The 23,504-nt window shown below is 48.5% G+C and overlaps 1 protein-coding gene across 4 annotated transcripts in view; it reads right to left on the bottom strand.

The window, feature by feature from the left end:
• Window positions 1-20,846: 20,846 nt before the first annotated feature.
• LOC100083973 (carboxyl-terminal PDZ ligand of neuronal nitric oxide synthase protein-like) overlaps window positions 20,847-23,504 on the bottom strand; it is a 37,515-nt gene continuing 34,857 nt past the window's right edge. For all 4 annotated transcript variants that reach the window (XM_029063932.2, XM_029063933.2, XM_039911796.1 and 1 more), the window contains one exon: window positions 20,847-23,383. In XM_029063932.2, coding sequence (XP_028919765.1) covers window positions 22,963-23,383 — 421 coding nt within the window. In that variant the 3' untranslated portion in view covers window positions 20,847-22,962. The remainder of the gene's footprint in view (window positions 23,384-23,504) is intronic.

Below are 23,504 nucleotides of genomic sequence, written 5' to 3'. Positions count from 1 at the left end.
TGTGGGACTCCCGGTCTTAAATCCCCATTTTCCAGATGAGGTAACTGAGGCCCAAAGAAGTGAAGTGACATGCCCAAGGTCACACAGCAGACAAGTGCCAGAGCCAGGATTAAAACCCATGACCTTCTGACTCCCAAGCCCCTGTTCTATCCACTACGCTTTGCTGCTTCTCAGAACTGACTGACTGAACAAGGGGACGCTGGCCAGTGGACAATGAAAATGCTTATTAGTAATGGTCCCAGGAGAACCACATTCTCCCTCCTATCTGGAATTCCCTCCTCTTAATTTCCAACAGATCATTAACCTTCCCACCTTCAAGGCCCTGCTAAAATCATATCTCCTCCAGGAAGCCTTTTCTGACTAACCTCTCAACTCCCCACCCTCTTCTCCCTCTCTCGGGTCACCTTTGAGGGCAGGGAATATTCCTGTTTTACCGTACTCTCCCAAGCGCTTAGTACACAGTACACAGCACACAGTTAGCGCTCAATAAATACAATTGACTGACTGACCTATGCGCTTGCCTTTATCCCCTAAACCCTTTGATATTCACCCCCTCATCAATCGTAATTATTGAGAGCTTATTGTATGCACAGCACCGTACTAAGTACTTAGGAGAGTACGTACAACAATATAACGGAGTTTGTGGACACAATCCCTGCCCACATCAAGCTTATAGTCTAGAGGGCAAGACAGACATTAATATAAATACATAAATCACAGATAGATAGGTGGGGAGAATAAAGGGAGAAAATCAGGGCAATGCAGAAGGGAGTGGGAGAAGAGGAAATAAGGGCTCCCTACAGCATGCACATTCGCTTATGCACATATTCTTTATTGCTTCCTCTACTTGTAATTTAGTTTAATGTCTTTCTCTCTCACTAGACTGTAAGCTCCTCTAGGACAGGGATTGGGTCAACCAACTCTATTGCACTGTACCTTCCCAAGTATTTAGAGCAGTGCTAACGCACTCAGTAAGTGCTCATCAAATACCACTGAGTGATTGATTGGCAGCTAAGCAGGGCAGCCTGGTGAGTGGGGGACGAGGGTCTATCCCTGGGGAATGCAGTTGGGGGGCCATCTATCCAGACCCCCCCAAGCCCTTGAGGAGTGGAAGTCCAACCTATTTCATCTCCCCTTTGTGTGAATTCAGGGAAGTTTCCCTGCAACTTTTACGGCATTCACAAAAGAAACTTTGTGGGGCTTTTTTTTTTTTGTCAAAGATGTTCACTCTCAGGAAAATGATTGGCACGTAGAAGAGCCGGGAAACAAAATTGTTTATACGCTAATGAATAGAGCTCTGATTGCAAGATCCTGTTTGGAAAATTATAGTGCTGCATTGAAGATTTACAATTACATCCCAAATACTGCATATTCATTTCAGCTACTTTGCATAGAGATTAACGGGCAAGCCATAAAGCAGACTCTGAAATTAAAGCTAACACCAAATTTAGTCACAGGTTACAAACTAAATGGCATTGTTTGATGGATAGGCATCTTTACCACCTGCCTACCTCGTGATTGCTAGCCGCTCACCAACAGCATAGGGGAAGAAAGGAAAAGTTTTTTTTTTCTTCTTCTGGGGCAGCAAGCATGATAAAAATGTAAAAATTCTAATCGCCTCCTCCTGTGCCCCCCTCCCTCAAGAGCAGAGCCCCCTCCCCCCAAACTTCTCCACCCCTCCCGTGCCCATTCCTGACCACATATTTGGCTCTGGAAACACAGCCTCCCCCGGAGCTCGGCCCAGTTGTGGGAGCTTGAGGATGGCAGGAGAGATGGAGTGGGGGACGAGGGCCCGGTGGGCTGAGGGAGTGAGGGGCTGGTGGGGAGAGTGGCTGGGTCCCTGGGGAGTCCTGCTTCCTCCTCTGTCCTCACCCCCTAAGCTCTTAGGCACTCACCCTACTCCCACAGCATTTAGGTTCACACCGTTAAGCTCATTTTAAATTTTTTTAAAAGGTATTTGTTAAGTACTTACTATGTGCCAAACACTGGGGTAAATACAAGATAATCAGGTTGGGAACAGGCCTTGTCGCACAAATTAAAAGAGGGGAAAAACTGTCATCTCTAGACCATAAACTCATTATGGACAAGGAATGTAACTGTGTATCATGGTACTGTATCTCCCAAGCGCTTACTGTGTGCAGAGCTCAATGAATACGATTGAATGAATGAATATTTTAGCATCTGTCTCCCTCACTAGCTTGTAAATCCTTTGAGGTCAAGGATATGTCTGCCTTCTCTACTGTGTTCTTTTAATGGCATTTTAAAAGTGTTTACTATGTGTCAGGCATTGAACTAAGCACTGGGTTTGACGCAAGCTAATCAGGTTGGACACTATGTCCCACATGGGGCTCACAATTTTAATCCCCATTTTAAAGATGAGGTAACTGAAGCACAGAGAAGTTAAGTAATTTGCCCAAGGTCATACAGCAAATGAGTGGCAGAGCTGGGATTAGAACCTAGGTCCTTCTGACTCCCAGGTAACTGCTCTATTATATAATAATAATTGTGGTATTTGTTAAGCGCTTACTCTGTGCCAAGCACTGTACTAAGTGCTGGGTTAGATACAAGCAAATTGGATTGGACACAGTCCCTGTCCCTCTTGAGGCACACAGTCTTAATCCCCATTTTACAGATGGGGTAACTGAGACCCAGAGAAGTGAAGTGATTTGTCCAAGGCCATACAGAAGATAAGTGGCAGATCTGGGATTAGAACTCATGACCTTCTGATTTCCAGGCTCGTGCTCTATCAACTACACCTTGTCACTTCCCATATGCTTCCAAGTGCTTAGTACAGTGTTCTACACACAGTTGACACTCAAATATCCTTGATTGGTAGAGCAGTCCTTTAGACTGTAAGGTCATTCTGGGCAGGGAATGTGCCTACCAACTCTGTGGCCTAGTAGATAGAGCCCGGACCTAGGAGACAGAAGGTCATGGGTTCTAATTTGGGTCCTGCCACTTGTCTGTTGTGTGACCTTGAGCAAGTCACTTCATTTCTTTGTGCCTCAGTTACCTTACCTGTAAAATGGGGTTAGACAGTGAGGCCCATGAGGGACAGGGACTGTGTTCAACGCTATTTGCTTGTATCCACCCTTTTGCTTAGCATGGTGCTTGGTATACAGTAAGTGCATAATAAATACTGTAATTATCATTGTCATTATTATCTACTCTAGTGCTTAGAACAGTGCTTGACTCATAATAAGCTCTTAACAAATACCATTATTATTATATTGTATTTTCCCAAGTGTTCAATACAGTGCTGTGCACACAGCACGCTCAGTAAATATGATTGATTGATTAAGCATCCAACCTGCATCTCCCCATCACCATACCTGTCCTTCCTCCCCTGGACCTATTTGAAGCAAAAAGGCAAATATTGGAGGGAACATGTCTCTGAAGGGCTTTGTGTCTAGTGGGACAACAAGGGTGGGAAGCTGGGATTTGAGAAGGGGCTAAGGAGTAGGGGTCAGCCTGTGGAATCGTAGAATTTTCAGTCAACCAATCAATCAGTCTTATTTATTGAGTGCTTACTGTGTGCAGTGCATTGTACTAAGTGCTTGGGAGAGTACAATGCAACAAAGCTGGTAGACAGGAGCTTACAGTCTACAGGGGGATACTGACGTTAATATAAATAAATAAATTACCGATATGCACGTAAGTGCCATGGGGCTGGGAAGGGAGATAAATAAAGGGAGCAAGTCAGGGCAAAGCAGAAGGGAATGGGAGAAGGGGGAAGGAGGGCTTAGTTAGGGAAGACCTCTTGGAGGAGATGTGCCTTCAATAAGACTTTGAAGTGGGGGAGAGTAATTGTCTGTCAGATATGAAGAGGGAGGATGTTCCAGGCTAGAGGCAGAATTGGGTGAGAGGTCAGTGGCAAGATAGATGAGATCAAAGTACAGCGAGTAGGTTGGAGGATAGAGGAGCAAAGTGTGAGGGCTGGGTTATAGTAGGAGATCAGTGAGGTAAGGTAGGAAGGGGCAAGGGGATTACTGATTTATGATTTAAAGCCAATTGTAAGGAGTTTCTGTTTGATGCAGAGGTGGATGGGCAATGACTGGAGGTTTTTGAGGAGTGGGGAAACATGGACTGAATGTTTTTGCAGAAAGGTGATCCAGGCAGCAGACTGAAGTATGGACTGGAGTGGGGGAGAGACAAGAGGCAGGGAGGTCAGCAAGGAGGCTGATGTAGTAATCCAGGCAGAGGAGGATGAGTGACTGTATTAATGTGATAGCAGTTTGGATGGAGAGGAAAGGGCAGATTTTAGCCATGTGAAGGTTAAACTGACAGGATTTAGTGACATTAAATATGTGGGTTGAATGAGAGAGATGTCAAGGATAACGCCAAGGTTACAGGCTTGTGAGACAGGAAGGATGGTAGTGTTCTCTAAAGTGACAGCAAAATCAGGATGACGACAGGGTTTTCTTCTTTCTCCGTCTGTTCCCTCCATCCCCACTCTCCCCCCCGGAATCTTCTAATGGAGATCTTAAGCCGAGCAGAGTGGAGGGCAGCCACTGGTGTGGGATCAAAAGAAGAGAATTTGGCTGGAGCTGGCTGAATGAATCAACCAATCAGTAGTCTTTACTGAGCCCCGAAGTGTGTGCAGAGCACTGTAGTGTCCAACAAAATTTGCTTGTATCCACCCCAGTACCTAGTATAGTGCTTAAATACCACAGTTATAATTATTATTTTTATGTGCACTGGAGAGAACAACAGAATTAGGAACCTAATCTATCCGGGAAGTGTTGTCTTGTCTTATGTTGTCGAATCATTTCCGACCCATAGCGACATCATGGACACATCTGTCCCAGAACACCCCACCTCCATTTACAGTCTTTCTGGTGGTGTATCCATAGAGTTTTCATGGTAAAAATACCGAAGTGCTTTACCACTGCCTCCTTCCGTGCAGTAAACTTGCCTCCAACCTCGACTCTCTCCCATGCCACTGCTGCCCAGAAAGACACTTAGATAAATTGCAAGTAGGATGAAGTAGTAGAGTAGGAAAACACGTACATAAGTGCTTGGGATGTCATGAGTACCTAAGTGCTTAGGTGACACGGAAGGGTGGCAGATTGGGCTTACAAAGTGGAAGATGTGAGAGTAACCAGGGATGCCCTCCTGGAGGAGAAATGAATCAGAGTGGATTTGAGATAGGGAGAGCTTTGGTCTGTCAGATATGGAAGGAGGAGGAAGTTTCCGTTCGGGAGGCAGGTATGAGCATTAGGTTGGTAGTGGGAGAGACAAGAACAAGATAAAGTAAGCAGGTTAGCTTCCGAGGAACAAAGAATGAGAGCTAGGGTTCCAAACTCTAGAAACCCTAGGGTTCCAAACTCTCTCCAAGGGAGAGAGCTGACTGGTTTAAAGCCAATGGTTAGAAATTTCTGATTCATGCAGAGAGGAATGGGAAACCACTGGAGGTTTTTGGGGAGCAGGAAGATGTGTGCAGAAAGACGTTTTAGAAAAATGATCTGGGTAGGAAAGTGATGAGTGTACTGGAGAGGGGAGAAGCTGGAGGCAGGGAAATCAGGGAGGATGGTGGGGTTGTAAATGCTAATGGAAAAGTTGAAAACAATACTACATCTGTGTAGATGCAGGAGGAAATGTGATATTGCAGAGAAAAAGAGAGGAACAGGGCCAACAAAGTAGCTCCCAAATCTACCTACATAGGTAGCTGAAGTCATATGAGCAGATGAACTGCCAAAGGGAGTGAGTGTAAAGTGAGAAGAGAACCCAAAACAGAGCCTTGAGGGACACCCATCATCATAGACTGAGAGAGGCTGGGGAAATTCTATTTAGTGGACTGAAGGGGGCAGAAACCAGATTATAGAGGGTCTAGAAGGGAATTAGAGGAGAATATTAACGGAAGTAATAGTATTTATTAAGTCCTTACTGTGGGGAAAGCGGAATACTAAGGGCAGGGAAAAAATACACAGGAGAGGGTGTGGAGGAAGCCGGGGTTTGGGGAGTTTGGACAGGAGGGAGTTGAGACAGTGGCTGCAGGCTGCAGTGAGATCCAGATAAATTTTTAGGATAGGAAAGATGCAGGCATGTTTGAAGACAGAAGGGAATGAGCTGTCAGAGAGTGAATGGTGGAAGAAAATCAATATTACTAATTGTATTCATTAAGCACTTTTACTATATGCTAAGCACTGAATTAACTCTAGTGCAGGTAGAAGAAATTCAGGCCAGTTACAGACCTTGCCCCACATGGGCCTCCCAATCTAAATATGAAGAACAGGTATTTAATCCCCAATTTACATATATGGAAACTGAGGCACAGAGAAGTTTAGAGCCTGTCCAACATCACACAGTGGACAAGTGGTGGTACTGGTGTTAGAAACCAGGTACTCTGTCTCCCAGGCCTGAGCTCTTTTCACTAGGCCACACTGGTAGGAGGGGAGACTTGTGGGTACAAGTGCTTTCAGAAGATGAGAAGATTAGAGACAGAGCTGGAGAGGACACATTTGATAATCAGGCAGAAGAATGCCTCTTGAGAGTCAGCAGAGAAGAATGAGAGACTGGATGTGGGGCGGGAGGGAGTTGAGAAGGAGATTTCAGGGAGTTTAAAGCCTGACGATTTTGATATTTGTCAACAAAATAGTTGGCAAGGTCACTGGGGAGGTGGGCGTGGGGTAGGGGGAGAGAGAGAGAAGGTGGCTGGGATGGGGTGGGGGTTTCAGAAGGGAGCTAAATGTCAGGAATAGTTGTTAGGAGCAATGGGCAGGGGAGTGGGTGAGGGTGGAAAAGTAAATTCCTAAGGCTAGGCAGAGTTTTGGCCAGTAAGGATGACTTTGAAGTTGCTTCAGCCTGCTTGGTGCTGGGATTTGGGCCACCGCTGCTCCCTGGCCTGAGTGCTGCAGCGGGAAAAGCGTTATGAGGTGGGGAACTGGGGTTGGGGGTTGGTGGTGTGAAATCAGGGGTTGTAGGAATCGAGATCGGTGGAGAGTGCCGAGTTGAGGGCTTAGAGAAGGAAGGTTGGATACAGATTGCAAACGGGGCATGATGGCCTGGGGTAAGTGGAGGAGGTCTAGAGATCGGAAAGAGATCTCCAGGGGCAGAGGACAGTTTTGTTGAAGGGGGAGGAGCTGGGGGGGGAAAGGCAAGTTAGATGGCTGTGGGATTTCAGGATTGGTGAGGTTAGAAATGGCACAATGATTACTGGTGATGAAATAGTGTCAGGGTGAGGTAGGAAGGAGCAGGAGGTTGGCAAACTTGTTGTTTAGCCTGAAAAAGAGAAGAATAAGGGGAGAATGAAGAACTGCCAAGGGCTTTTCTGAAGGCCTTAAATGAAAGAAAAATTTCAGCTGGGTATAAGGAAGGATTTCCTAGCTGTCAAAGGGTTGAAATACTGGAATGGATTATTGATAGAGGTTGAGGAAAGTTTTGTTCCTCTAGGCTTAGATGTAGCAAGTCTCTAAATGGAAGTTTGAGGATAAGAAGAGAAACAGCTTGATGTAGTGGAAAGAGCACCAGCCTGGGAGTCGGTGGACCTGGGTTCTAATCCTAGCTCCATCTCTTGTCTGCTGTGGTGACCTAGGGCAAGTCAGCTTCTCTATGCCTCAGTTTCCTCATCTGTAAAATGGGGATTAAATACATGTTCTTCTTCCTCCTTAGACTGTGAGCTCCATGTGAGACAGGAACTGTGTCCAACCTGATTACCTTGTATCTATCCTAGCACTTCGAACAATGCTTGACACATAGTAATGTGGCTCCCTAGTCCCCGACTAAACCTCATTTCCTCTTCCACTCCCATCTGCGTTGCCTTCCACTTAGATTTGTACCCTTTATTCACTCCTTCCTCAGCACCACAGCCCTTGTGCACATATCCGTAATTTGTTTTACTGTCTTCCCGCTCTAGACTTTAAGCTTCTTGTGGGCAGGGAATATGTCTACCAACTCCGTTGTCCTGTACTCCCCCAACTGCTTAGTACAGTGCTGTGCAGACAGAGAGTGCCCAATGAATATGATTGGTTGATAGTAAATAATAAATACCATAGTTATTCTTATTCAAGTTCATATTATTATTATTAATTACAAGGTACATTTTTTCAGCTTTCAAACATAAGCGGTCAGGGCTTTCCTCAGCAGATCCTCAAGCCTGAACCACAAAGCATGTGGAAACAGCTTGATGACAAATCGTCTAGGATGCAGTAGGCTTTAAAATAGTCGCCTGTGGAACCATTTTTATTGCAGCCACGTGTTTCAGGGAACATTAGAAAGAGAGATTTAAGGGATTTTTTTTCCTTCAAAAGGATCCCTAAGACTGCCCCAAATTGCATCAATGCAGAATAAATTGCACCCCTCATGCCTAGAGTCCTATATGTAGGTCACCAGTTTGAAGTGAGGGTTAGGGAAAACAACCACCCATTTAGCCTGGATGATTTAATTCTTCCCCAGCCTGGAGGCCAGGACTGGAGCAGAATAGTAGTCTTGTCTTGTCATACGTTGTGCAGTCATCTCCGATCCATAGCCACTCCTTGGACACATCTCTCCCAGAAAGCCCTACCTCCGTCTGCTATCATTCTGGTAGCATATCCATAGAGTTTTCTTGGTAAAAATTCGGAAGTGGATTAACATTGCCTTCTTCTGTGCGGTAACCTTGAGTCTCTGCCCTCGACTCTCTCGCAAGCCAGTGCTGCCCTGCACAGGTGAGTTTTGACTTCTAACAGATTGTCTTCCACTCGCTAGCCTCTGCCCAAACTAGGAACAGAATGATTATGCCTCTGGTTGACTCTCCCTCCCGAGACTGGTAGAGTACTGGAAACTGTCTAGGTGCGATCCTGAGATGAGAGAGTAATAGTAATATGCCTTATTGTGTTCAGAGTACCATACTAAGCACTAGGGGAGAAAAGGCAGGTGGGAATTAGACACAGTCTCAGCCCCTTATACCCATAATTTATTTATTTATATTAATGTCTGTCTCCCCCTCTAGACTGTAAGCCTGATTTATTTTTTTAATGGCATTTGTAAAACTTTTACTATTTGTCAAGCATTGTTCTAAGTGCTGGGGTAGATACAAGGTAATCAGGTTGGACACAGTCTGTGTCCCACATGGGGCCCACACTTTTAATCCCCATTTTATAGATGAGGAATTGAGGCACAGAGAAGTTGAGTGACTTGCCCAGGATCACCCAGCAGACAAGTGGCAGAGCTGGGATTAAAACTCAGGTCCTTCTGACTCCCAGGCCTGTGCTCTATCTACTAGGCAATGCTACTTGTTATGGGCAGAGAACGTGTTTACCGACTCTGCTATATTGAACTCTCCCAAGTGCTTCATACAGTAAACACTCAGTAAATACGATTGATGGATTGATATTATATCCACTCTGGGGAGCACCCCCGAGTTGACTTGTTTCTCTCACCTAAGGGTGGGAAGGCCTTCCTCCCTCTCTCTTTGCATCCTGTGTCTGGGAAAGGTCTGACACTTGGAGGTCACAGGCTCTAAACACCCCACCTCCTGCTTCCCCCCCCACCCCGCTTCCCCCCAATCCCACCCCATTTCCCTCTGCCTGTCCCGGTTTAAACCACCCAGAAACCTCTCTTCCCGGGTGACCGATGGCTCTGTGGCTGGGGCCAGCTCCCACCCGAGCCCCCACGGGCAGACAAGGAGCGCAGCTGGCTGCTTTGGTCCCCGTGTGGTGTGTGGCGGGGAGCTGTGCAGGATATATGTTGCCATAGGAAAGTCGACCCATAGTAATTGTTCAATAAATACCATTGATTGGTTGATTGATTGATTTTCCAGGCCCTTATGCTACTACTAGAAAAGTTTTTTATCTGTTTTAATTTTTAATTTTCCTAAGAACTGACTGCCACCCCCTGTAGTTCAATCTCTGCTAGACTGTAGGCTCCATGAGGGACGGGATCTTGTCTATTAACTTTAGTTCTCCAACAAACACGCTGCACACAGTAAGGGCTCGATAAATCCCATCGATTGATTAATTGATGGCAGAGTGCTGCCTCTGCCAGCTCTCCCTGACCACGAGGGGAAGCAGGATGAGTCAGGGTGGGGATCTGGTGCTCTAGGAACAGTCTTCCCTCTCTGAAGTCGACCCAGTGACCCCAGGCTCTCAGTCTCAGAGGCCTTTCCTGACTAAGACCTCCTTTCCTCTTCTCCCACTCCCTTCTGCATTGCCCAGACTTGCTCCTACTACTAGAGAAGCAGTATAGTCTAGTGGAAAGCCCACAGATCTGGGAGTCAGAGGACCTGGGTTCTAATCCCACCTCTGCTACATGCCTAATATGTGACCTGGGGCAAGTCATTTAAATTCCCTGTGATGCTTACTCATCTATAAAATGGAGATTAATCCCTCCTTTTTAGGCTTTGAGCCCTGTGTAGGATCCGATGACCTTGTACCTATCCCAGTAGTTGGTGCATAGTAAGATTATTATTACTGTGGAACAGATGCCCGATCTGTGCTGGGTGATTCAGGTCCTTAGACAGGAAAGAGACCCTGGATCAGGGAGACCCTTTCTACCCCACCTTTCTCCTCCTGCTCCACTTCCTCCACCCCCCAGGCTGCTCATTCTTTTCCAATCCTGGGCACAGGGGATTGGGAGTGGGAATGGAATGGGGGGGAGGAATGAAGGGAAGAAGATGTGGCTGGGGTGGGGATGGAGTAGTGAGGCGGGGGTATCTATCTCCCTTCCTTCTCCAGGAACTGGACCAGAAGTCCTTCCACACCTGTGCCGTGGGACCTGGTGATTTAACGTCCAGAACTCCAGTTCCAGCTTTCCATTCCCAAGCCCTACCCCCTCCAGGGTCAGCAGCTGGACTGGGGCAATTGGTGCCCTGCCAGATGTCCTGTCCATTGCACACCCCCGTCCCACCACCAGCCATCCCTTGGGCTTTCCATCTCTCTCTCCCTTCCTCCCTTCTTTCTCTTCCAAGCCGGGTCCGTGGGTGGGGGAGCAGCGCCCTCTAGCGCTCGCTGTGGTGCCCGGCTGGATCTGCCACTGTAGCCTGGGCCTGGGTCACCCCCCCTTTCTCCTCTCCCTGTCCCTCTCCCTCCTCCCTCTCATTCATTCAATAGTATTTATTGAGCGCTAACTATGTGCAGAGCACTGTACTAAGCGCTTGGAATGTACAAATCGGTAACAGAGACAGTCCCCGCCCTTTGACGGGCTTGCAGTCTAATCAAAGGGTGGTTAAGGTCCCACGAGCTTTGAACTCGGCTCGCTGGATTCAGAGTCCAGAGTGCTAACCGTTACACCATGGGGCCAATTACAATAATGTTGGGATCTGTTAAGCACTTACTAGGTGCAGAGCACTGTTCTAAGCGCTGGGGGAGATACAGGGTCATCAGGTTGTCCCACATGAGGCTCACAGTCTTAATCCCCATTTGACAGATGAGGTAACTGAGGCACAGAGAAGTGAAGTGACTTGCCCACAGTCACACAGCGGACAAGTGGCAGAGTCGGGTTTCGAACCCATGACCTCTGACTCCCAAGCCCGGGCTCTTTCCACTGAGCCACGCTGCTTCTCTCCCCCCCCCCCCCCTTTCCTCTCCCCCCACCTCCTCCCTTCCCCTTCCTCCTCCCTTCCCTCCACCCCTGCCAATCCCGCCTCCCATAGCCTTGGCCTTCTTGACAGCCGGGCCAGAGCCCAGCTGGATCTGGAGCTGAATCCACCTTGGGCCCTGGACTGGGGAGAGGCCAAGGCATGGAGACAGCGGTTAAACCTCATTCATTCATTCAATCATAATAATAATTATGGTATTTGTTAAGCGCTTACTATGTGCTGAGCACTGTTCTAAGCGCTGGGGGAGATACAGGGTAATCAGATTGTCCCATGTGGGGCTCACATTTTTTAATCCCCATTTTTACAGATGAGGTAACTGAGGCCCAAAGAAGTTAAGTGACTTGCCCAAGGTCATACAGCAGACAAGTGGAGGAGCGGGGATTCGAACCCATGACCTCTGACTCCCAAGCTCATGCTCTTTCCACTAAGCCATGCTGCTTCTCTATATTTATTATATTATATTTATATATATTATATTTATTATAAATAATCATATTTGTTGATCATTTACTAGGTGCAGAACACTGTACTAAGTACTTGGGAGAGTACAAAATAACAATAAAGAGACACATTCCCTGCCCCCAAAGAGCTGGGCAAGTCACTTAACTTCTCTGTGCCTCAAATACCTCATCTGTAAAATGGGGATTAAAACTGTGAGCCCCACATGGGACAATCTGATCACCCTCTATCCCCCAGCGCTTAGAACAGTGCTTTGCACATAGTAAGTGTTTAACAAATACCACCATTATTATTGTTACAGTCCAGAGGGGGAGACAGACATTAATATAAATAAATAAATTAGCACCTCTTTATGGAATTTTTTATTTTATGGTATACGTTAAGTGTCTACTATGTGCCAGGCACTGTACTAAGCAGTGGGGTAGATAAAAGTTAATCTGGTTGGACACAGCCCCTGTCCCACATAAGGCTCAAATTCTAAGTAGGAGGGAGAACAGGTATTAAATCCCCGTTTTACAGATGAGGAAACTGAGGGACAGAGAAATTAAGTGACTTGTTCAAGGTCACACAGCAGGAACGTGACAGAGCTGGGATTAAAACCCAGGTCCTCTATCTTTCAGAGCAGCGTGGCTCAGTGGAAAGAGCCCGGGCTTGGGAGTCAGCCCGGCTCCACCACTTGTCAGCTGTATGACTGTGGGCAAGTCACTTCACTTCTCTGTGCCTCAGTTACCTCATCTGTAAAATGGGGATTAAGACTGTGAGCCTCATGTGGGACAACCTGATTACCCTGTTTCTACCCCAATGCTTAGAACAGTGCTCGGCACATAGTAAGCACTTAACAAATACCAACATTATTATTATTATTATTATTATTTTTATTACACATGCACTAGGCCAAGTTGCTTGCTGCTTTCCTTGCTTCTTCCTGCTCCTTCTTTGAGGTGGTGGGCCCAGGAGCAGAAATGGAGGAGGTGGGGAGACCCCTGCCCTCCCGTAGCCACTGCAGCTCCAGTTCCTCTGCCTCCAAACCCCAGTAGCTAGGCTCCAACAGGCCACAGAGAGGTCAGCTCCAAAATGCCAAAGGCAGCAGAGGCTAACTGGATGCCTTTAATAATAATAATAATAATAATAATAATAATAATAATAATGTTGGTATTTGTTAAGCACTTACTATGTGCAGAGCACTGTTCTAACCACTGGCGTAGATTCAGGGTAATCAGGTTGTCCCACGTGGGGCTCACGGTCTTTATCCCCATTTTGCAGATGAGGTAACTGAGACTCAGAGAAGTGAAGTGACTTGCCACAGTCACCCAGCTGACAAGTGGCAGAGCTGGGATTCGAACCCATGACCTCTGACTCCCAAGCCCGGGCTCTTTCCACTGAGCCACGATGCTTCTTTATTCATTTGTAGGGGCAGGGGGTGGGGGGATTATATGACGGTAATCCCATCTTCCAATTTCCAGTACTCTACCAGTCTCGGGAGGGAGAGTCAAGCAGAGAGTCGAGAGCGGAGATTCAAGGTTACTGCCATTGTTCTTGTCTGTCCGTCTCCTCCGATTAGACTGTAATCCTGTCAGAGGGCAGGGATTGTCTCTGTTATCGATTTGTCCATTCTAAGCGCTTAGTCCAGTGCTCTGCACATAGTAAGCGCTCAATAAATACTATTGAATGAATGAACAGCGCAGAAGAAGGCAATGGTAAACCACTTCTGTATTTTTACCAAGACAACTCCATGGATCCACTACCAGAAAGTTTGTAGATGGAGGTGGGGCGTTCTGGGAGAGATGGGTCCATGGAGTCGCTGTGGGTCAGAGATGACTCGACAGCATAAGACAACCCCAACTTCACCCTTTCCCCTCCTCTTCCTCTCTCGTTGGGGAGGAGCTGGGATCTGGCCCAGGAGGGCAGAGCCTCTGGAGAGCGGGGAGTGGGAGGAATTGGGGCTTGGGGAGAGAGGCCAGGGAGGACCCAGTGGGGGGTGGATGGAGGTTAGACCTGTAGAGAAGCAGCGTGGCTCAGTGGAAAGAGACCGGGCTTGCGAGTCAGAGGTCATGGGTTCGAATCCCGACGCTGCCCCTTGTCAGTTGTGTGACTGTGGGCAAGTCACTTCACTTCTCTGTGCCTCAGTTACCTCATGTGTAAAATCTGGATTAAGACTGTGAGCCTCACGTGGGGCAACCTGATTACCCGGGATCTACCCCAGTGCTTAGAACAGTGCTCTGCACATAGTAAGCGCTTAACAAATACCAACATTCTTATCATTATTACCTGCAGCGGGGCTTTCTGACAGAGGAAGGGTGTCTTTCAGGAGTATTTGACTGTGGGGGTGGGAGGGAGAGACAGAGACCTAAGAGCCAAGGGGAGTCATGCTGGCTGGGTAAGGGAGGGGGCAGTGGGTCCGATTTCCTTCTGAGCTGATGTAATTCCGGGCCTGTACACATGGAGTCAGCAGGAGATCAGACAATAAACCTAACTCGGTCCACCTGGAATGCCTTACTCAAGAAATTGGGGGGTCTATAATAATAGCGACAGTAATAATTTTGTTGTTCGTTAAGTGCTCACTCTGTGCCAAGGACTGTGGTAAGTGCTGGGGCCTACACCAGATATTCCGATCGAACAAGATCCCTTCCCCACAAGATGCTCCCAGCTTCCTTGCCGTCCTGCCCCGCACCATACACCCGAGGCCCCCCATAAAGACCAGAGGTGGTGGGCCGGGATGGGTGAGTCCTGCCCTGAGCCCGGCGGGTTCTGGGTTTGAATTCTTTTCTGGCTGTGAGCGGCTGCTTTACTGTGAAACTGTGGGATTGGAGCCAGGTGGGAGGGAGGAGGCTAAGGGCTCATGACCGGCAGGGTTCATCTAGGCCCCCTGATCCCAACCCCCAAGACTTCTCCCCCCCGCCCCCCTTGGTGGTGCCAATAACAATAATAATAATAGTAACAATAACAATAGTATTTATTAAGCACTTACTGTGTGCCTAACACTATACTAAGAGCTGGGGTAGGTACAAGATCATCAGGTTGGACACAGTCCTTGCCCCATATGGAGCTCGCAGTTTAAATGGGAGGGAGTAAGATTTAATCCCAGTTTTACAGATGAGGAAACTGAGGCACAGAGAAAGTGGTCTAGTGGAATGAGCGTGGACCTGGGAGTCAGAAAGACCTGGCTTCTAATCCCGGCTCCAGCACTTGCCTGCTACGTGACCTAGGGCACGTGACTGAACTTCTCGGTACCTCAGTTCACTCATCTGTAAAATGGGAATTAAGACTGTGAGCCCCATGTGGGACATGGACATGTCCAACATGATTAGCTCGTATCTACCCCAGCGCTTAGTACAGTGCCTGGGACATAGTAAATGCTTAACAAATCCGATAAAAAAGTGGTAGGGCTGGGATTAGAATCCAGGTCCCCTGACTCCCAGGCCTGTGTTCTTTCCACTAGGCCAACCGTATTATTCCCCAGTGTCATGTAACTAAACCACTATGGTGGTTTTAGTTATGTGAGTTCTGAACACTTCATCTGTCTCTTTGCCAACCTGTTACCTAGGTCCTGCCTCTGGCCTTTAAATCCTTTCCCCTTCACATCCAACATTCCACTGCCCTCCTTACTTTCAAAGCCCTCCTAAAATCCCACCTCCTCCAAGAGGCCTTTCCCGACTAGGCCCTCATTTGCCCTTCGCCTTCTCTCTTCTGTGGCGTATTGCTTATGAACTTGAATCTATACCCCTTAAGCACTTGCTATTCACTCCACCCTCAGCTACACAGCACTTATTTGCGGGAAATGTGTCTCCCAGCTCTGTCGTAGTGTACTTTCCCAAGCACTTAGTACAGTACTCTGCACCAGTAAGCACTCAATAAACACCATCGATTGATAACCTGAGGCTGGGTTAGGGCCAGACTGGAGCCTGGCAGAGGCACTGCCAATTCCCTGAAGGCTTTTTTTATGGTATTTGTTAAGCACTTATGTACCAGGCACCGTATTAAGCTCTGGGGTAGATGCAAGCAAATCAGGTTGGACATAATCCACGTCCCACATGGGATTCTCAATCTTAATCCCCATTTTACAGATGAGATAACCGAGACACATAGAAATTGACTTGCCTAAGGTCATACAGCAGACAAGTGGCAGAGCTGGGTTTAGAACCCAGGTCCCCTGGCTCCCAGGCCTGTGCTCCATCCACTAGACCACACTGCTCCTCCCACTGCAGTTCCTCAGCCAGGCGAAGTCTTGAGGCCCACAGCTGGCTGGGAGGTACAAGGAGATGTAAACTCGTTGTAGGCAGGGAATGTGTCTGTTTATTGTTATACTGTACTCTCCCAAGCACCTAGCACAGTGCTCTGCACAAAGTAAGTGCTGGATAAATATGACTGACAGACTGAGGAGTTGGAATGAAACTATGAGGAATAGGTGCCCAGAAGGGCAGTGATGGGCGATGTGTGAGCCTATGGGCTCGGAATTAAGTGGGTGTATACACAGGGGAGAGAGGGTTGTGAAAAACAGTAGAGGGCAACTTTTGAATTTAAATAAACTTCCCCTTGGTCCCTGGCAGGAGACTGCTATGCGGAGATCCAAATGAATAAACTGTGCCAGCTGACCACCTGCCCGGGAGGCAGTTTTACCCCCCTGGCCACTGCTCTCCCAGTCAGTTGCCACTGGTAGGGCCCTGGGATGGGAGCTTTTAGACCATTTCCTTAAACCTTGCCCCCACCTCCTTGCCCCAGGGAGCCCCATTCCTGACGGACAAGCCACCCCTCCGCCCTGGGCAAAGGGGCCAGTCAACGGGCATCGTCTCCCTCCCCAAGCCCTGGTTCAAGAAGTGGAAAGCACAGCTGGGCACAGCCGCAGGAGATGGAGCTGCCCCCGGCAGCCACACTAAGCATGCCTGAGGAGGTGGGGGTGGAAGGTGAGAACTTATATTTTACTGGGAGCTTGTTCTACCCTCAGATCCCTGCCCCACACCTGATGATGATGATGGTATTTGTTAAGTGCTTACTATGTGCTAAGCGCTGGGGTAAATACAGGGTAATCAGGTTGTCCCACGTGGGGCTCACAGTCTTAATCCCCATTTTACAGATGAGGTAACTGAGGCACAGAGAAGTTAAGTGACTTACCCAAAGTCACACGGCTGACAAGCGGCGGAGCCGCGAATAGAACCCATGACCTCTGACTCTCAAGCCCATGCTCTTTCCACTGAGCCACGCTGCTGCAGCTTGGGCTCCCAGAGGGGGACGCGATCTCCAGATATCATCCCGTCCAGCCTCCTGCCTCTAGACCAATCGCTTAGATCTTCCAGCCCTGTTAATTCGTCCCAGTGGCCTTTTAAGTACAGCCGTGCATTGCTGACTCACGTTCAATTTGTGGTCGGGCTTGATTCATATTTCATCAGTCTGGCCCAATATCTTACCCTAGATGTAGCACGAAAGAGGAACTGGATCAAATCGGGACAACCGCAAGGGATGTTTTAGACCAAATTATGATAAATAGGCAAGACTGCAGAGCGAACGAGTGTGGCCTAGTGCAAAGAGCAAAGGAGCAGGAGCCGGGAAGCTTGGGTTTGAGACCCAGCTCCATACCTGGCCTGCTGTCTGACAATGGGCAAGCCACTCGATTGCTCTGGCCCTCAATTTACTCATCTGTAAAATGGAGATGAGCTAGACTGTGAACCCCAGGCGGAACAGGGACTTTGTCTAATCTCATATCCTTGTATTTTCCCCAGCACTTGGTACGTAGTAAGTGCTTATTATTGTCATTATGGAATCCCGGGGTCTGCTGGGTGATACCGTCAGTGGGAAGACCTGTCCCACGAGAATGAGACAGGCCAGAGGTGCATTTGCGACATACCTTTCCGAGCGGTGGAACTTCGAGGCGGCTGGTACTGTTGCATCAGAGTTGGTCCTGCCGCAGCACTGAGGAACATGAAGACCGCCCCTTTCAATCAAAACTATTTATTGAGCACCTACTTTGGACAGAGCACTTTGGAAAGTAGACAGAGTTAGTAGACATGATCTCTGCCCTCATAGAGCTTACAATCTAAGTGCAGATATCGAGTATCAATCAAATTGACTGAACACTGACTGTGTGCAGAGCACTGTACGAAGCACTTGGGAAAGTACAGTATAACAACGTTGGTAGAAACATTCCCTGCCCACAACAACCTTACACACTAGAGGGGGTACTGCCCTACACCTGCAATTGCTAATTTATTATTTTTGCTTTTTCCATCTAAGTCTGCCCTTGTGTGTGACTGCTACTAGCCTTCCATCTTCAATCTCCTGCCCCTTCACTCCTTTCCATTTTAGCTTACGAGTTCCCTGGGGCCCCCGAACCATATCTGAAATACACCTGATTCTCCTCCCACACAGGGGTTGTTTTACTATAGAATTCCACCTGAAGAAAAACTTGCATATGTAGCACTCACCCCATTTCTGACAGCACACATATGCACACGACTATTTCTTCAGACACCAAGTCACCCTGTACCCGAAAGGCTCATCATCAGCTCAGCCTCCCCTAGTTCCCGAAAAGTGGCTTAGCCACAGGATGGCAGAGTAAATGCATGCACTATAGCGGAGTTGATTGAAATATCCTTGAACTTCTCCCCAGTGGTGAGCACAAGGTACTCATCGAATGCAATAAACAGTAAGATTAAAGCTTGATGTAACAAAGTTAACTGGGAAAGGATAGTAGCTCCATGAGAGTTCTGAAGGGAAAAGTGCAGAACTTCTGGCAAGAGCATGCACCCTATTTTTACAAATGACAACTGTCCCAGGCCACTCACTGGAGGTAACTCCCATCTTTTAAAGAAGACTCTAGAGATGAGCCTGGAAGTGCAGACCAGTTAATTTCATTTTCCTACCTGGAAAATCAAAGTCAGCAATTAAGTTTAGGATTATGAGCCCTGAGAAAAACCTAACCTATTGGGGGAAAGACAAGACAGTTCTGTGAAGGAAGATAGTACCTCTCTAACCTGCTGGAGTTTTTTTGAGGGGGTCACCAGACACGTGGCTGGAGGAAAACTAGTAGACATAATGTATTTAGATTTGAGATTTCTTTTAAATACTATAATTGGTATTCTAATGACATTAACGGGGTTGACGATTTGATCAGTATTATACCTCTTCCAAAAACCTTTATTAAGCCTCCACACTAAAAGCTTTTATAAAAGGCTCATCACTTCTCTGGGCCTCAATTTCCTTACCTGCAAAACGAGGATTCAATAACTTTTCTCCCTCCCACTTAGACTGCGAGCCCCCATGTGGGATAGCGACTGTGTCCAACCTAAATATCTTGCATCTACCTAACCACTTAGTACAGTGGTTGGCACAAAGTACTTTACAAATACCAACATCATTCTTATTATGGGAGCAGAGAGAATATTGTCAAGGATAGAAAATTGGCTAAAACATAGGGTTAAATGGTGACTTTTCAGGATGGCGATATATAAATAGAGGATACCTCAGTTATCAGTTCCAAGTTCGCTTTTATATAGCGTCTGCATAGATCACTTGGAAGAGATAGCAGGCAGGCAAATCACCCTACTGGACTGTGGACAGCTTTGCTTGGGAGGTGAGGAACCACAGTGTCCTTGTAGTCTTATGTTCTTCTGTTTCTACATATTCAATCTTTCCTTATGTTCCTGTCATCAGCCTCCTAGTCCCCACTTTTAGATTTAGATAGAGGGTGAGGGACCGAGCCTTATTTATAATAATAATCTAGACCGTGAGCCCATTGTTGGGTAGGGATTGTTTCTCTTTGTTGCCGAATTGTACTTTCCAAGCACTTAGTACAGTGCTCTGCACACAGTAAGCGCTCAATAAATACAATTGAATGAATGAATAATTAATAATTATGGTATTTGTTAAGTACTTACTGTTTGAGAAGCAGCGTGGCGCAGTGGAAAGAGCACGGGCTTTGGAGTCAGGGCTCATGAGTTCGAATCCCAGCTCTGCCACTTGTCAGCTGTGTGACTGTGGGCAAGTCACTTAACTTCTCTGTGCCTCAGTTCCCTCATCTGTAAAATGGGGATTAAGACTGTGAGCCCTACGTGGGACAACCTGATTCCCCTGTGTCTACCCCAGCGCTTAGAACAGTGCTCGGCACATAGTAAGCGCTTAACAAATACCAACATTATTATTATTATTATTGTCGAGCACTGTTCAAGTTCATCAGGTCAGACACAGTTCCTGGTCCCACATGGGGCTCAGTCTGAGTAGGCGGGACAGGCATTTCATCTCCATTTTACAGTGAGGAAACCAAGGCACAGATAATTTACTTGCCCAAGGTCACAGAGCAGGCAAGTGGGGGAGCTGGGATTAGAACCCAGGTCCTCTGACTCCCAGGCCTGGGGGCTTTCCACTAAGCCATGCTGCTTCCCTTGGTTGTCTTCTTCCCTAGCACCTAGTTCAGGACTTCGCACACCACAGCTGCTCAATAAATATTATCAAATGAATGAGGGTGACAGGAAACGGCACCTGGGTAGTGAAAGCCAAGAAGGTAGGGATAAACTCCAGAAAGCCCTCACGCAGCTAAAAAGCGACACAATCTCCAACGTGAGCAATGCAGTGTCATGAACCCAGGGAAAAATGATCCAAAGTACAACTCCACGATGATGGACTCAGGGCTGTCACTCACGATTCAGGAAAGAGAACTTGGAGTTGCCACGAGTTCTTCTTTAGCCTGTGGCTCTGCAAGAACACGCGCTCCCTCCTGGGAGACCCAGGCCACACAATTCCCCACCCCTGCCCAGCCACACGTGGGTCTTTTCTGCTCTGCCGGTCGACCTCTGATCTTGAAGGCGATTTGTCTTGGGCAGCATTTCACACTGGGGCTCGTGTACAGACACAGAAGTGACAAACAAAACACTGAAAGCTCCTGTCTTTTCCCAGACATCTACTCCACCATTCCTTCTATTCTTTTGTCCAATTTATTAAGTTCTCGCCTAATGCTCGCTGGTTAACATGATCAAATCAAACAGGGAACATGCCCTAGTTAATTCTTCTACTTCCCACCAAAGGGAAATATCCTCAGTTTGGTTTCTCCTGGAGAGAAACCCAGGTTAGAGTCAGGGCAGCCAGAATCTCTCCTAGAGTCAGGGGAGGGGAGATGACACCTGTCCCCTTTCCTGCCAACATCTCCAGCTTCCCTCACCCCTAACCCACGACAACCCAGGTCCAGCCCCCTCTGCCTTCCACGACAGGCAGGCAGGAACTCTTCCAGTTGAGTAACTGGAACAGGCATCTCCCTGTGTCTCACAAGGGATGATCTTCACGCATCAACCCTTAGTCTCTCTGCATACCCCTCCCCTCCTGCCCCTGCCATACCAACTGGCTCATTTCCAGCTCTTGGCTCTCCCCACAAACATTTCTCCCCCACACCAGATGTCCTTTTTGCTACTTTCTACCAAACCCCACTTCAAAACACTGCCCTCTACCCCCAGTCTTCTTCCTCTGGGAAGTCTTTCCATATCACTTCCCCTCCCCCCCCAGGTTGTCATTACTCCACAATCTCCTTGGCACTTAAGGATCACTTTAGAAGAATATGTTTCTGTTGTCCCTCTATGCTGGCTCCATGCCATCCTGTCTCTCCCACTGGGCAGTTAGACTTCCAGGGAAGTAACTCTCTCTTCTCTTTCCTGCATCCCTCTCTGCAGGGCCCGCTACAGGGTTCCTGTTTGGGCTCTCTCTCTCTCTCTCTGTTTCTCTCTCTCTCTCACTCAGCTCTGAGGACAGGTATTCTCTTTTTATCCTACCATCCCTTCCCATCTCAGCCAGGCCAGGGTTCAGGCCTAAGAGGGGATGGAAACATATTGGACATTATCACAGGTGATGAGTGGGTTCAGAGGATTTGGACTGCGAGCATGCTGAGTATTGAAGGTCTTCCTCTGGAAAGAATGGGCTTCCTAATGAGGGTGAAGGGGCTGCTAACCCCACCCATTCCTGTCACCTAGAGAGAGGATGTTCCAGCCCAGGAGTCCCAGCCTGAAATCACCCCTCTGCTTTGAACAGAGAAAGGCAGGAGTCATGCAGACCCCTGCCTGAGTCCATCACAGGAGGTTTGGGCGACACTGACAGCATTCTGAGAGATGAATCTATAATGACCAAGCTTCATCCACCTTCACCTGTGGGAGAAATAGAGGGAAGGAGGGAGGGGGAACTTCCCGACTCCCAAACTGCATCCAGGATGCGATGGAGGCAGCCCAGCTCCACCAGTGGCTTGGATCCAGACAGGCAGCAGGCTGTTGATGAGGCCCAGGTCATTGAAGGGCTCTCTTGGCTCCGGTCACCACCCCTGCTGCCTGGCCCTCTGTCCTGCACACAATAAAATACCTGTAGAATTTAAGAGGGGCACTAGAGTGGGAGAGGCAGTGAAGAGGAAGCCAATCCTTAGGGTACAGTGCTGGCTCTCCCCGGCTCAACTCTCTCACTCACAACACATTCCGAATCCAGCACCTCCTTGCCTCAGCCCTCCCCTCCTCACCCAGCCCCCAGGCAACCAGCTGAGTTGTGGCGGGAGGGGGAAGGCATCACCCTTCCTTCGGCCCTATCGCCTATCGGAATCTAGTCCCTGCTCTCCCAGCTGCCCCCTTCTCCCACCATGGACAGCTGGACTCTCACCGTTCTTTCTTCCTGACCCACATTCTGGCTGTCAGCCAGCGTGACCACCCGACACTCCCATTCCCAGGTGACGTGGGCTGGGTAGAGGCCTGAGGACCCCACGTGGCTCTTCTCCTCAAGGCTAAGTTTCCTCTAAGTTTCCCGACAGCAAGTCGACAACACAAGAAGCATCCCGTATCTTAAGCTGGGCTGGTACTGCGGCTTTAGGGTGACAAATCAGTGAGTCTCAGGTCCACCCAGCAGCTTCCTCGGGACTCCCATCATCCTGTTGTCCCCAGGCAGGGGGTCCAGCAGCTAGGCCAGGGGTTTGGGAGGGCTGCTGCACCTAAGGCCCTGGTAAGAAACTCTACCTACGGGGGCATTATGGACCAGCTAGACTAGTCCTTCTCTTGTCCCTGGCTCGTGTCCTCAGAGTCCAGCTCATCCTCAGAGAAGCTGATGTGAAGACTGGTGTCGTCTGCTGCAGCCAGGATGGGTGGGAGCGTGCGGTCCAGCCAGCCACACCCAGGGGTGGCCTCCTCCCTTGGGCTCCACAGGGCCTCCGACTCGTCATCGCTTTCTGAGCCCGGGGCGCCACCGTGGGTAGGGCCGGCCCACACTGGGCTCCGCCGTTGGTCCAGGTGCTCCTGCTGGCGGCTTGGGGGCCGGCTGCCGGGGCCCCCGGGGTCAGGTCCAGGCAGGGCCAGGTGGAGGGGGCTGAAGAGCGGTTCCGGCTCCGGGCTGGTCGAGGCCTTGGAAGACCGCTTCTTCCGGGTGGGCGGCGGGGGGTTCAGCTTGGGGATGGGAAGCAACGGGGCCCTGGGGAGATGAAACATTGGGGGAGGTTGGTGGGGCGAGATGGGAGAGGAACACAGACGGACAGTGCCAATGCTGCCCTAGGGGAGGCAGAGAAGGTTCTGGTCCCAGCGGTCAACATGGT

Source organism: Ornithorhynchus anatinus, chromosome 4 (genome assembly GCF_004115215.2).
Source record: "Ornithorhynchus anatinus isolate Pmale09 chromosome 4, mOrnAna1.pri.v4, whole genome shotgun sequence".
Taxonomy (NCBI): domain Eukaryota; kingdom Metazoa; phylum Chordata; class Mammalia; order Monotremata; family Ornithorhynchidae; genus Ornithorhynchus; species Ornithorhynchus anatinus.
The sequence above is the reverse complement of the archived record's forward strand: the minus strand, read 5'-3'. Positions and strand labels throughout refer to the sequence as shown.